The sequence below is a fragment of the Manis javanica genome, chromosome 7 (genome assembly GCF_040802235.1).
Source record: "Manis javanica isolate MJ-LG chromosome 7, MJ_LKY, whole genome shotgun sequence".
Classification (NCBI taxonomy): domain Eukaryota; kingdom Metazoa; phylum Chordata; class Mammalia; order Pholidota; family Manidae; genus Manis; species Manis javanica.
This window is the reverse complement of record NC_133162.1, coordinates 26,946,264-26,962,253: the sequence shown is the minus strand read 5'-3', so window position 1 is coordinate 26,962,253 and position 15,990 is coordinate 26,946,264. Positions and strand designations below refer to the sequence as shown.

The 15,990-nt window shown below is 34.6% G+C and overlaps 1 protein-coding gene across 3 annotated transcripts in view; it reads left to right on the top strand.

Annotated features, from left to right (window-relative positions):
• SLF2 (SMC5-SMC6 complex localization factor 2) overlaps nt 1–15,990 on the top strand; it is a 44,101-nt gene that overhangs the window by 14,693 nt on the left and 13,418 nt on the right. For 2 of the 3 annotated variants that reach the window (XM_017680247.3, XM_017680246.3), the window contains exons 7-12: nt 2,462–2,584; nt 2,963–3,130; nt 4,104–4,206; nt 8,026–8,101; nt 9,105–9,246; nt 15,713–15,815. In XM_017680247.3, the coding sequence (XP_017535736.1) occupies nt 2,462–2,584; nt 2,963–3,130; nt 4,104–4,206; nt 8,026–8,101; nt 9,105–9,246; nt 15,713–15,815 (715 nt within the window). Of the gene's footprint in view, nt 1–2,461; nt 2,585–2,962; nt 3,131–4,103; nt 4,207–8,025; nt 8,102–9,104; nt 9,247–15,712; nt 15,816–15,990 lie in introns of those variants that run through there. The other variant, XR_012133076.1, reaches the window with a different exon arrangement.

The window sequence follows — 15,990 nt, the reverse complement described above, 5'->3', positions numbered from 1 at the left end:
TTTAACCTTAAAAAATCATGAGAAGTCAGCATGCATAACAGTTTTGCTGTCAACTGTGTTAAAAACAATGTGTTCTTGTTCATAGGCTGGGTCAGAAAATCCAGGTATATTGCACTAATTAAATAATTTAATAATATAAATTCCTTTCTGCTCACCACAACTGATAGCTGAAATTCTTGATCAAAAGCGTGGGTAGAAATTTTTTTTATTTTTGATGGTGGTGATAATATAACAAAATTTACCATTTTAATAATTTTTAAATGTACAGTTGACTGGCATTAAGTACATTGACATTTTGCTACCATCACCACCATCCCCCTCTAGAACTTTTTTTCATCTTCCCTAACTGAAATTCCATACCTATAGCCCCCTGTTCTTTGTTTCCTCCAGCCTTCGGCAGTTACATTCTACTTTCCATCTCTATAAAATTGACTGCTCTAGATCTTTATATTGATGGGATCATTTTTGCCCTTGTATGATTGGGTTATTTCACTTAGCAGAATGTCTTAGCAGGTTTGTCCATGTTGTAGCATGTGTCTGAATTTTCTTCCTTTTTAAGGCTGAATAATAATTTCATTGTATGCATATGCCAATTTTGTTTATCCATTCATCTGTCAATGGACATTTGAGTTGCTTGTACATTTTGGCTGTTGTAAATATTGCTGCTATGAACATGGGTGTATAAATATCTCTTCAGTTCTTTCTGTTCTTTTGACTATATACCCAGAAGCAAAATTGCTAGATCATGTGGTAATTCTATGCATAATTTTTTGAGGAACTGCCATACTGTTTTCCATAGTTGCTGCACCATTTTACATTCCCACCAGCAGTGCAAAAGGGTTCTAGTTTTTCCACATCCTCACCAATTCTTGATATTTCCGGATGTTCTGCCAATAACTATCCTAATGAATATGAAGTGGCATCTCATTATAGTATTAATCTGCATTTCCCTAGTGACTAATGATGTTGAGCAACTTTTCACATCCTTATTGGCTATTTGTATAACTTTTTGGGAGGAAAGTCTAATTCAGTTCCTTTGCCCACTTTTTAATCAGGTTGTTTGGGGTTTTTGTTGTTCTCACAGGGACAATTTTTTTTAAATGGTTTGCCCGCCTAGTCCAGGTTTTAAAACCAGCATAACCATACATGGCATTTCTATATCAGGTTGCTCTATTGAGGAAGAAATTTAGAATTATGACTAACATTCCCGCTACACACACAAAATTTTGAGGATCATAATGGCCCTAATGAAATTCATATGACTAGTTGCAAACTGGTTTTGCTACTGAGAGGGAAAAAATGTATTCCCTATTAGTTCACGGAATATCCTTGAAATGTGTCCAGAGAATGTCATTGAAAACTCATCTAGTTGAAGTTGTTACATATGTGTCTCAAAGATAAACAAATAGCTAACCATAGGAATCACAGACAGTTAGGTCAGAAGTGTTCCACTTTCTGAATTTAGTTAAAGAAATTGTCTCTATTGAAAAATTCTTTAAATGTTTCATAAATTCCTGTGACTTGTGATGTCAAATCTGAAGTTGCTTATTTAAAGTTAAACATTGCACACCAAAGGCTAGTTTGATCTGATGATTGACTCTTTCCTGTGGTGATAGAGCAGTACATCTGGTCATTTACTGTTGTATTGTACTCATTTACTACGGGGATGGAGCTGGGAATAAAAACCTTAGTGAAAATAACCTAACCTTGGTGAGCAATTTAAGCAAGGACCTCAAGACTATACTCTGTGGCTTTGAATCCCAGCTCCTTCATTGTGAACATAAGCAAGTTACCTTTTCTAACATCTGTTTTCTTGTGTATAAAATTTGTGATAATAAACTACCACATTGGGTTGTTGGAAGGGTTAAAAGAGTTAACACTGTCCCTGGTACAGTGCCTGTCACATGCTAAATGCTCAGTATTAAGTGTGGTGATACGAGGATGACAATGATAAGGACTGCTGCTGCTAGAAAGCCTAGTTAACGTTTCTCAGGTTGTTGGTCTACTAGAAGTCAAATGAGCATTAAAGATTAGAGGGGATAGTCAAATTAATGATGTTTACTCTTTGCCAATGTTCCTTCCCCTTTCTCTAAATGATATAGACATGATTCTTATAATCCTAGCTATAAAGAAATATTCAAGTCTTTTATGCAATGGAACACTATTCTAATATCATACCAGTAGAACCAGTAGAATGGGTAAAAGCCTCAGACCTAAAATAAGTTTTCTGTGTTTAAATGAAAATAGTATATTAATGCTAGTATAGTAATACAATATAATAACCCTGTATTGTACATCATGGTATATTTGGGAGACAGGAGTTGACCTATAGTGTAACAAGTGTCATATATTTAACAAGGTACTTAATAGGAGTTTTCCTTGGTCCTGCTTTTAAACATAAATTAAATTTTTTTTTATTTTTAGAATAAACCATTTACTATAATATTCTTTCAAATCTTAGGCTAGATGAACTGCAGAAGCAACTACAAGAAGACATAAGGCAAGGCCGAGGCATTAAATCCCCAATCAGAACTGGAGATCAAGACAGTACAGATGATGAGGATGGCCTTTTAGAAGAGCAGAGGTAAACAGCATTTTTCCCTACTCAGTTTATACATTTTTAAATTCTGTTTTTACAAAATAAATAGACCATGGTGGTTATTTACTTGGTGAATGATCTATGATGGGGTTCCTAATCCATCTGATGGATTTGAAAAGCAAATGTTAAGGCCAGTTTACAAGTTTTGTCTTGTCTTCTGGTTATTGTTCTTTTCACACAGACTCATTTAGTGGCTTTGGACTATTAGCAAAAACGTGGGAAGAACAAAAATAAATAAATACATAACAGTACTAATCTGAAGTTAACACTGGTCCTAAGAAAAGTTTTCTTTATACTCAACCTTTAAATACAAAACCACATGTAGTAATTATTTGGTATTCAGTAACTTTTTTTTTTCCCCAGGGAATTTCTAAAGAAATTTTCAATTACAACTGATGCAATTCCTGATCATCATCCAGGTGAAGAAATATTTAATTTCCTCAATTCCGGAAAAATTTTTAATCAGTATACCTTGGATTTAAGAGACTCTGGTTTTATTGGACAAAGTGCTGTAGAAAAGCTTATTCTTAAGTAAGTAGAAAAATAGACATTTTACTTTTTCCTTTGTAAAAATTGCTCTAAAAATTGCTGACTGATGTAATCTTCTAAAAGGGTAATTTCTATTATGATCTATCCAGTTTCCTAATCCTCTTATGTATTACTATTCCTCTTTATGTTTTATATTTAATTGCAGGTAACAGTGTAATATAGTTGATTGGCACATCACATGCCTTTATTAGGATTAAGATCAGTATATAATAACAGCAACTGAAAATAACAGGCTGTAACAAGAAGTCTGTTTCTTACATGAAACAAGTTCAGAGGTAGAAAGTTCAAGACTGGTATTGTAGTCTTCTCCACCATCCTTAGCACCTGGCTGCTTCAGGTGCTACTGTAATGCCAGCCTTTTCATTCAAATTCCCAGAAATCCCACACTTTGCTATTTAGGGTTAGTTGGGTAGAGCTTAGTCAACTTTGCCACACCTAGCTACGAAGGCTGGGAAGTAATTTTTATTTCAGGCAGTCAGTGTGTCCAGTTAAAAATCAGGAGTTCGGTTACCAAGAGGAAAGGTAAGAATAGATGTTGGGGTGGGCAACTAGCAGTCTCTACCACAATGCCCAAACTGGTCTGATTTCTCTCAGTGCATAGTATATCAGATCCAGAGAGATCCCATAAATTCTGGGGATGATTTTATGGAAGTACAAACCCAAACTGGCAAGAGTAGATGATGTCCTGCAATTTGATAGGCTCCTTCTCAACACTGCCAGCTAATACAGATTTGTCCACTGGATAAATCTGGAGCCACGCTAACAGATTACATCATCTTTAGGCCATCAGTTGAGTTTCTTTTATGAGTAACTCATCTATATTGGGGTAGAATCCACCTCCATGCACTGAGGATGGTTTGCTTGCTCATTTCCCTGATAAATGTCAGATGTAGTAGTAGTAGAAGTTTCTTGCCATAAAGGTAATAGTCATGTTGATTTCACTTTAATTTTTCAGATCTGGAAAAACAGATCAGATTTTTTTGACCACACAAGGCTTCCTTACCGCTGCTTATCACTATGTCCAGTGTCCTGTACCTGTGTTAAAGTGGCTATTTCGGGTAAGAGAAATACTTGGGGAGCAGAAGTTGCCTCCTAATACTTCCCAATCAAAAACAAACGCTTAAAATACAATCTTATTTGTACATTACTAGAGAGAAACTTATTCTAGCATACCAAACTCCTGATTTCAGTTGGTTAGGAGGCAAAGAAAGTTAAAAAAATTATAAAGGAAATGCTAATGCATAGTGTACAGGATAGTAATGTTAGTTGTGCCTGGCACATTTTATCACACTGGTCAGTCACTGTTACAGTTAATTGTAGAAAAGGTCTTCTGATGCTTACATACTGATATGTTCTATTTTGTTTACCTTTTTTCCTCCCATTTTTGTGATGTACCTGCATACATTTTTAGGATTTGACCATATACTAATATTTTCCCATTCTTTTTTTTTTTAATGAAAATCCAACTGAATGTTTCTATTCCCCATTTATGTTTAACTGTTAGATTTATTTAAATAATTCTCTTAGTTTTTGTATTATCTACATGGTAACTATATAAATATCATTGGTATCAAAGAATTATAACTATTACATGGGAAATGAGAAGTGGGAAAAACATAAAAGAGTTTCCACTGAGGGCTTTAAGATAGCATTTCAGAGAATCTCATATTTAGTAAGAACTAGATATTCTAGTATAGTCCTTCATTTTCTTTTTTTTCCATAAAGTTGGCATTTCTGAGTGCTAACTACACTAGCAATTAGAGAAAACAGCAGTGAAAAAATCAATTTTTCTGAGTTCATGAAACCCACATTCTAGTATAGAGGAGACAAGACAGGAAACATATTTGTGTATGTACATTTATAGATAAGTTAGAAGATAAGTGCTATGAAGAAATAGTAGGCTAAGAAGGACCAGAGTAGGAAAGTAAGTTTGCATATTTATCTCTCTCTCTCTCTCTCTCTTTCTCTCTCTCTCTCTCTCTCTCTCTCTCTCTCTCTCTCTCTCTCTCTCACACATACACACACACACACACACACACACACACACACACACACACACACACACACATTTATATATATATAAAGTTAATGAAGGCCTTACTGGTAAGGTGAGGTCTGAGTAAAGATCAGAAGAAAGAAATCTTGGGATGAAAGTAATCAAAGAATGAGCCTTGCCACCATATTGGAGAAGAACATTCTAGGCAGAGAGAATAATAGGTGGGGTAGATTATGGGGCAGGAGCATGTGCTTCCAGTGGTTTGGAGCTCAATAACTGGACCCCAGTAAAAAAAAAAAAAAAAAAAAAAAAAAATTTTAATAGTCCTAATTAATCAAAATTTGCCTCCCTATGGTTTTTATATAGTGGTATTCATTGTCTTTTCTGTGGCTTCCTAGAATATGTCTCATCTGCCTAACAACTGTTCTTGACCCTCATCTTTTCCCACACTAAATATGCTCTAGTCACTAAATTTGCAGTCCCTTTACTGATCATCTTTCAGTATGACCTTTAGCTTGTCAGTGTCACTTCTAAAGTGGTTCCCCCACTCCTCAAAACTGGATGTATGCTCCAGATAAGATCTTTCTTACCAGCAGTTTCCAGCAGGACTCTCACTCATCTACCCCGCCCACATATTTCTATTTATTACAATTAAAAACTTCATTTGCTATCATTCCAGGGCTTCATTATTCTCTAGTTATATAATACATCTTTTCTTAAACTTACAAGTAAGATTTTACATATATCTGTGTTATTTTTCATCTTGTTGATGTGGGTCCATCAGCTTTTAAAACCCTATTGATGACATAGAAACCTATCTTCATGTAAGCATTTTTTATACTCTTCATATTTATTAGCCAAACTAAAATCATTTATTGAACACTATAAAATAATCTCATTTCTTCTTTCCAGTTCCAACTCTGTTCTTCATGATGGAGAAACCAAATTATAAGCATTTTTATAAAGTGTCAAAATTTAATGCTGTAGTCCTAATATTTTGTAAATTTAACTGTTAAAATGTTATTGAAATGTTTACATCTTCCTGATTTTATCTAAACGTAGTAGACCGACAACCTGATAATGTTAACTAGGCTTTCTAGCAGCAGTAATCATTATCAAAACACCTAACACTTACTGAACACTTAGTACATACATGACAGGCACTGGACCAGGGACTTTATGTGTTAATTCTTCTAACCCTCACAACAACCCAATGTGGTAGTTTACTATTGCAAACTTCATACAGGAGGAAACAGACATTAGAAAAGCTCACAACGTGAGGAGCTGGGATTCAAAGCTAGAGAGCCTAGTTTTGAAGTCCTTGCTTAAATTGCTCCCCAAGGTTAGGTTATTTCACTAAGGTTCTTATTCTTGGCTCCACTCCACAATAAATGACCAGTAGATGTACTCTTCTATCACTACAGGAAAGAGTCGGTCATCAGATAAAACTAGCACCTCTGCCTTTGGTCTGCACAATGTTGTTTTTTTTTACTTTTTTCAAAGAGAAGTCACATCTGATTGTGAAAAGTTTAAGTAAAATGGAAAAGAGTTAAAAACAGAAGGCTGAATCCCAATTCCCAGGGGCTGTTAAATTTTAGTATTTTCTAGATTGTTCTCTGTGTGTACATAGATTGCTGTGTAACAATGTAAACAGAATCGTGCTGCTTTATAATTTCATTTCAGATAACAAATTGAATATTTTCTTCATATAGATGTCATGCTTTTTAATGGCTTTATATTTCTCTGAAATGCTGTATAATGATTTATTTAACCCAGTCTCAGTTGATAGACATAGATCATTATATACACTTTTTTACACACTTACATAAGTTATCTCAGAGTACTGTTATCCCACCTTAGAATCCATCAACCCCCTCAAAAAGATTATCTAAAACTTACCCAGTGTCCAACATGCCTTTGAGTAGTGCTGCCCCCTAGTGTCAGAACATAACACATAGCAAAGACATTTTTCACTTAGGTAGATTTTGAAATCCATATGCCTGATTGAAACCCCTTATATTTTAGATTTAAATTTATCATAATCATAATCCATGGCTCGAAAGCAAAAGAGAAAGAGAAATGCAGTTTCTTCTACAAAACTGTTTAAAATTACTTTGAATATACTATATGGTTCTTCTAATGTTTTTAAACTTGATATTTTCCTCCTAAAAAATTGTTTCGTAGAATTATATGCCTCTGAATGTAAATTTTTATGTAAAAAGGCTATATTGTATAAGGACAGCAACTTTGCATAACTATCACCAAATTACTTAAAATTGTTTACCAAATTACATTTATACTGGGCATATTGTCTCATTCATAGTACTTTTGTGAACACTGGGTATTACTCATATTCTTAATCTTTACCAGTCTTGAAGTCTTGTCCTTTTTCTTTGTATTACTTTGATTACTAGTAATTACTGTTGAACATCTTTTAAAAAGTATATTGGTATATTAATTTGCATATTTGTAGTTTGTCAAATATTTTTACTTGTATGTGGTTTTATTTGTGTCTTTGATGTAATCAACCTAGCAGCCTTTTCCTTTACTGTTTTGGAATTTCGTGGTATGATCTAGAAGGCATTTTTTGGTAGTTTCAAACTGTGAATGAAAGTTATAAAAACAAGCAGCATGTTAGAATGGAAAGAGCCCTGACTTTGGAATCGGACCTAGATTTAAATTCCAACTCCTCGTGTATTATGTTGGGTGTTTTAATCTGAGTCTGTTTGCTTATATGTATAATATATGACTACTTCCTAAGGTTTTTTTAAGTATTGAATGAAGTACACGTAAAATACCTTTGTATGTGCCTAGCAAATAGTAAATGCTCATATGTTTTCTTTCTTCTCTCTTTAAACTGTCATTTATCCTCTTTTGACAGATGATGTCAGTCCATACAGACTATATTGTGTCCATGCAGATTTTAAGTACACTGATGGAAATAACAATTAGAAATGGTGAGTATATAAGTTTACTGTGATTAACAATGTGAAATATTGGTTGCTATGAACATGATTTATTTCATATTGCTAAACATTAGATATTTGGAAATATAGAATAAAAAATAGTTTTGTAAACTGAAAGTTTCTGTGATGAATGCCCTTGTGCTGTTCACCATGTAAGAACTTGTTCGTTATGCTTCAGAAGATTGGAGACTGACGAGAATTAGGCTCGAGATGGATTAATGATTGTGCATTGAGCATTGACCCCCCTATACAGAATTTTATTGTTGTTAACAACCATTTGATCAATAAATATGAGAGATGCCCTCTCAAAAAAAAATAGTTTTGTAATGTAAAGTTTTTAATAATGAAATAAAACTCTAATGAAAAATGGGTGTTTTTCTAGTTGCATTGAGAAAAAGTATAAGATCTTGTGAGTGGAAGCCCTTAATATTTACCGACTTATGGATTACTGTGATAGATAAGTGGAAATACTTGTAAATTCCTTTATTTTTTTAGTCAGTTAACTTTACTTAACTTTTTGGTGAACAGCAGTGTTGTACTGGTTATACACTGAGGAGACTGAAAGTATCCAATGAAAAAGTGTGATAGTTGCTTTCTCACCTTTGAGATCCCTTACAATGAAACAAGCATTGTGATTTAACCTATTTCAGTTGTTTTGAGGATTGGGACTCTCTATATAGGCACTGAAGATGGTAGAATCTTCCCAGGTTAGCAATACCATTGGTATTTCCAGTCTTTTCAAAATTCTCTTGAGGTAACACCCTTTTTTCCTTCGCTCATAGATATTTTGCTCATAAATGTCATTCACTTATATTTGAAAATCTATAATTTCTGTATAATCATTCTAAATAACTATATTGTTAGCATATCATTACCAGCTGTCATTTCTGTAAAATCATTGTAATAATCCATGTTAGATATGCAGAGTATCACCTTGCAACTATGGGTTTATGAACCCAGGATTTAAGATAAAATATTTTCTTCTGTTAACTAGATACCTTCAGTGATTCACCAGTTTGGCCCTGGACCCCATCATTGTCTGATATAGCAGCTGTGTTTCTCAATATGGGAATTGATTTTAAATCTTTGTTTCCTCTGGAGAATCTTCAGCCAGACTTTAATGAAGACAATCTAGTGTAAGTTTTCTTTTCAAAATTAATTCCAAAAACATTCTTTTAAATAATTTATAACAATTTGTAATCGTTCCATAAGTTCAGTATCCATTCTTGATTTTTTTTAAATCTTTCGAAGTTGAAATGGATCTTGAATTAAATACATTCATAAACATCTGTCTTAATCTAAAAGTTATTATCCTGTTTAACAGGAAAAAATAGAAACATTCAAAAATTTAAAAATAATATAAGACTGCTCATTGTTATTTAATGCTGTTTTGGAGGTAGTGGCCAAACCAATTAGATAAGAGAAAAAAATAAGAAATAGCAAAAATAATGGGAATTGAGTTGGTGAAAGATTTGTTATTCACAGAAGAAGTGATTTAATGTATACATAGAAGCCTAAGAGTCAACTGAAAAACTCTGACAAAGAGAATTTGGTACGGAGGATACCAGGGAACAACGTTAATATAGAGAAATTAGTAATTTTCAGATATATGAACTGTATCAAGTTAAAAGATAACAGCAGAAGAAAAGACTTCATTTACAATACTAAGAAAAATATATGAAACACTTAGACATAAACTTAAATGGAAGTGCGTGTGTATGTAAACAGTACAAAGGGACAAAAAAGCAGACCTAAATAATTGAAGGGCATACCATGCTTTCAGAGAAGAAAATTAAACACCATAAATATATTCAAGCTAAGGTACACTATAAACTTAATGAGATCCTAATAAGAAATTCCAATTGGATTGTGTGTGTGTGTTGGGGAGGAAAGAACTATACAAGTGATTCTAAAGTCATATGGAAAAAATCCAGGAAGGTTTTGGGAAGGAAGAGTTAGGAGGGAGGACTGGCTTCAACAGATAATAGTATGGAATATGTCCAGGGATACAAAGCTCCATGAGTGGAACAAAATAAGTCCAAAATAGGATCAAATACATATAGGTAATTAGTAAACGCTAAAGGTAATTATTCCAAAAAGTGAGGAAAGAGTGGGCTATTCGGTATCTGTTGTTATCCAGTATTTGGAAAACTGGGTAGCCATTTGGAAAAAAAATTTCATCCATACCTCAAACTGATTGATAGATCAAAGATTTTTAAAATGTATACAATGAAAACTATAAAAGTAACAGAAGAAACTAGCAGGTTTTTGTTTATAATCCCAGAAGAGGGAAAAATGGTTTTATGTATGAAATGATACTCTAAAAGACATCAAAGGGAAGATTAACTATTTGACCACATTTTTTTTTAAGAACTCCACGACAGTGATAACTATAAACAAAATCAAAAGAAAAACCTCAAAATGGAGCAGGGGGGTGGAATATATATATATATATATATATATATATATATATATAGAGAGAGAGAGAGAGAGAGAGAGAGAGAGAGAGAGAGTGTGTGTGTGTGTTCTGGTCACATACAAAGGCTTGATCTCAAATTAGTGAGAAAGAGATCAATAACCTATTAGAAAAATGGATAAAGGAAATGAATAGACTGACCAGAAGAGGAAATAAGAACAGTTTCTTTTTTAATTAATTATTGTTACATGAAGAACATTATGTTTACTAGGCTCTCCTCTACCCTAAGTACCTCTCGCAAACCCCATTACAGTCACTGTCCATCAGCATAGTAAGATGTTGTGGAATCATTACTTGTCTTCTCTGTGTTGTACAGCCCTCCCCTTTCCCTCACCCCCCACACTATACATGCTAATCATAATACCCCCTTTCTTCTTCCTCGCCCTTATCCCTACCTACCCTCCCATTCTCCCCAGTCTCTTTCCCTTTGATAACTGTTAGTCCATTCTTGGGTTCTGTGATTCTGCTGCTGTTTTGTTCCTTCAGATTTTCCTTTGTTCTTATACTCCACATATGAGTGAAATCATTTGGTACTTGTCTTTCTCTGCCTGGCTTATTTCACTGAGCATAATACCCTCTAGCTCCATCCATGTTGTTGCAAATGGTAGGATTTGTTTTCTTCTTATGGCTGAATAATATTCCATTGTGTATATGTACCACATCTTCTTTATCCATTCATCTACTGATGGACACTTAGGTTGCTTCCATTTCTTGGCTATTGTAAATAGTGCTGCAATAAACATAGGGGTGCATCTGTCTTTTTCAAACTGGAGTGCTGCATTCTTAGGGTAAATTCCTAGAAGTGGAATTCCTGGGTCAAATGGTAAGTCTATTTTGAGCATTTTGAGGAACCTCCATACTGCTTTCCACAATGGTTGGACTAATTTACATTCCCACCAGCAGTGTAGGAGGGTTCCCCTTTCTCCACATTCTCACCAACATTTGTTGTTTGTCTTTTGGATGGCAACCATCCTTACTGGTGTGAGGTGATACCTCATTGTGGTTTTAATTTGCATTTCCCTGATAACTAGCGATGTGGAGCATCTTTTCATGTGTCTGTTGGCCATCTGAATTTCTTCTTTGGAGAAGTGTCTGTTGAGCTCCTCTGCCCATTTTTTAATTGGATTATTTGCTTTTTGTTTGTTGAGGTGTGTAAGCTCTTTATATATTTTGGATGTCAAGCCTTTATTAGATCTGTCATTTATGAATATATTCTCCCATACTGTAGGGTACCTTTTTGTTCTATTGATGGTGTCCTTTGCTGTACAGAAGCTTTTCAGCTTGATATAGTCCCACTTGTTCATTTTTGCTTTTGTTTTCCATGCCCGGGGAGATATATTCATGAAGAAGTTGCTAATGTTTATGTCCAGGAGATTTTTGCCTATGTTTTTTTCTAAGAGTTTTATGGTTTCATGACTTGCATTCAGGTCTTTGATCCATTTTGAATTTACTTTTGTGTATGGGGTTAGACAGTGATCCAGTTTCATTCTCTTACATGTAGCTGTCCAGTTTTGCCATCACCATCTGTTGAAGAGACTGTCATTTCCCCATTGTATGTCCATGGCTCCTTTATTGAATATTAATTGACCATATATGTTTGGGTTAATGTCTGGAGTCTCTAATCTGTTCCACTGGTCTGTGGCTCTGTTCTTGTGCCAGTACCAAATTGTCTTGATTACTATGGCTTTGTAGTAGAGCTTGAAGTTGGGGAGTGAGATCCCCACCCCCCCACTTTATTCTTCTTTCTCAGGATTGCTTTGGCTATTCGGGGTCTTTGGTGTTTCCATATGAATTTTTGAACTATCTGTTCCAGTTCGTTGAAGAATGTTATTGGTAATTTGATAGGGATTGCATCTAATCTGTATATTGCTTTGGGCAGGATGGCCGTTTTGACTATATTAATTCTTCCTAGCCAAGAGCATGGGATGAGTTTCCATTTGTTAGTGTCCTCTTTAATTTCTCTTAAGAGTATCTTATAGTTTTCAGAGTATAGGTCTTTCACTTCTTTGGTTAGGTTTATTCCTAGGTATTTTATTCTTTTTGATGCAATTGTGAATGGAATTCTTTTCCTGATTTCTCTTTCTATTGGTTCATTGTTAGTGTATAGGAAAGCCACAGATTTCTGTGTGTTAATTTTGTATCCTGCAACTTTGCTGTATTCTGATATCAGTTCCAGTAGTTTTGGAGTGGAGTCTTTAGGGTTTTTTTATGTACAATATCATGTCATCTGCAAATAGTGACAGTTTAACTTCTTCTTTACCAATCTAGATTCCTTGTATTTCTTTGTTTTGTCTAATTGCCATAACTAGGACCTCCAGTACTATGTTAAATAACAGTGGGGAGAGTGGACATCCCTGTCTTGTTCCCGATCTCATAGGAAAAGCTTTCAGCTTCTTGCTGTTCAGTATGATGTTGGCTGTGGGTTTATCATATATGGCCTTTATTACGTTGAGGTACTTGCCCTCTATTCACATTTTGCTGAGAGTTTTTATCATGAATGGATGTTGAATTTTGTCGAATACTTTTTCAGCATCTATGGAGATGATCATGTGGTTTTTGTCTTTCTTTTTGTTGATGCGGTGGGTGTGTCGATGGATTTTCGAATGTTGTACCATCCTTGCATCCCTGGGATGAATCCCACTTGGTCGTGGTGTATGATCCTTTTGATATATTTTTGAATTCAGTTTGTTAATATTTTATTGAGTGTTTATGCATCTACGTTCATCAGGGATATTGGTCTGTAATTTTAGAACAGTTTTTAAAACTGTTGAGAATATACCCATCTTCCCATCTGAGAAAAATGCAAATTCTTGTTACTTGCTGTATCCAGAACCAAACTTTGACCTCTCCTTTTCTCTTTCCAGTGCATACAGGATCCCATGTTGCTCAGATGTAATTGTATCTGAAAATATGTTGGAGAGCAAATTTTCAGATACCATACTCCATCACTTTAAATAATGAAAATAATGCTTTCCCAGGCTCATCCAAAAACCCCAACCATTTCCCCAAAACAATACTAAAGTACTCAAACATCTATATTTTTAAAGTTAAAATACCAACTGTTTTATTATTTAGTGAACTCAGTAGTGTAGTAATTTTGTATGTGGCATGCAACAGATGTGAATTTTTCTTTCTTCACTATAGTGAGCAAGTACTATAGTGAAATGAAGATATATAATGATGGCAGTAAGACATAATACATGCAAATAATATTTAGCAAAATAGTCTTATTTTATAAGTTACTTACCATCTGAAGAGTAGCCTCAGTCAGGTTTGGTGACTAGAGCAGGAGGTGGTGGCTGTAGTCATTGTTGCTATTGGTAGTAGTTGGTAGCAGAGATGAACACAGGTAAACAAGAGGGAGCTGCTAAGGAATCAGTGAAAGAGGATGAAATGCTTTTTTAAACAGAAAGCTGCAAGTCTGAGTACTGTTGAAAAATGACCACAGCTCACTCTTGTCTCACTAGGATTCACATGCAACTTACGTGTTTTTGCTGGTGTGTAAGAAGAATATTTGAAGGTTATCAGAGGAAATATGCAGATAGGTAGAGTAGAATATTAACGGATAGTACAACAGTCCTTTTCTTGACCATTGTTTCACTAGATACACAGACTTAAACTTTGAGTCCTAACTTCTTTCTATTCTATATCACATCAATTCTCACATCCCTGGGTTCCTCTTCCTTCCTCACAGCTATTCAGTCCTTTTCATTCCCAATGTTGGTCTAATTCAGATCCTCTTTTTATTCCTAGACTGGTTAAAATCTCCTTTCCCCCAGGGCTTTCCACCTCCAAGATTCTTACTCTTTTCACTGTTGGAGGATACCTTTTGTGAAAGCGTACCCTTGAATCTATTTCTCCCCTATTCTCAAACCTTTACACCTCGAATTTAAGACTCTACAGTTGGATTCTGACCTGTTCTCTGTTTTGCTCTCCCGTTCTAAGCAAAATTGATCTGCTTGCTTTTGTGCCACATTAGCCACTGTTGCATTGGCTCTTCCTCTTGCTGATCCCTCGCCTGTTTACTCACCAAAATAATACCTGTCTCACTTGTAAAGTAGTGTTTTTAAGAGCAAACGACAGTCCCGTATGTTCAGGAGTGGGTAAAATAAACCACAGTACTAAACATACTAAAGTCATCACAACTACTGACATACTGCTTACTATGTGGCAGTTCTAAGGGCTTCACATATTGTACTTCAATTCATAGTCAACTATGAGATAGTATATTCATTCCCATTTTACAAGTGAGTCAGGCATAGAAAAGTTAGGTAACTTTCCTGACATTGTACTGTTAGGAAGGGACATAGTACTACCAAGTAGATTTTTTAAAAATAAAGTTCTTCACATATAGTTACAGAAGCATCTCCGAGATAAATCAAGTGAAAGAGTGGTATACAACAGTATATAGTATGCTCCCATTTTTATCAGGGGGCAGTATACATATTTATTTGTATAAATATAAAATGCCTGTGGAAGGAAGGACTGAAACTAGGAGTGATGTAGGGAGGAGAAATGGGTAGCGGAAGGAGTAGACTGGGAGGATAGTTCTTCACAGCATACTGTGCCTTGATACCTTTTGAGTTTTTTTAACCATAGGAAGTTAATATTTATTTTAAAAAATTTTTTAATATTATCTGTCTTTTGAAGGCCAAATTCATGTGTCTTCTCTTCCATGAACCTTCACTGATTGCCTCAGCCAAAATTGAGGTGCTTAAAATTGTTTCTTTATATTTTTGCCTGCTCATGGGGTCTTTAAAAATTTATATATGAGTTATTAGTCAAACCTACCTTCTACATAGCTCTCTGGCACCAAGAGCAACAAGTATAGTACCTTATAAGAGGTAGTTGTTAAAGGGAAAATGAATGCACAGAGATAGAAATCAGATTAGTTTTTACCTAGAGTAGGAGAAAGCAGGTTGACTTGAATCTGCCATGAAGGGACTTTGACAGAGAATGGAAATGTTCTATTTCTTGATTCAGATGGTAGTTGCATAGTATATACATTTATCAGAACTTAAAATGGGGATACATTCCTTTTACTGTATGCAAAGTAGACCTCAAAACCTTTTTGTTAAGTATTTGTGCCTAATTTCATTCACATTGTTCTATTCACTTTTCAATAGTTCTGAAACACAGATGACATCAGGTGGAAAAGGAAGTAAAGTTTCATCTTGTAAGCCAATTTTTTCAACTCTTCCTGAAACCAACATTTTAAATGTGGTTAAGGTAGGAAAAGACTTTTTCTGTGTCTTTATGACAGAGCTGAAACCATTTACTTTTGTGGTCAGTGTTTTTAAAATAAAATCACTAGTGTTTTACCAGGTGATTTCCAATCCTGAAATTTCTCAGCAATTATCTTTATGTTAAAGGTTGTTTTTGCTGTTTTTATTTTTATTTTAAT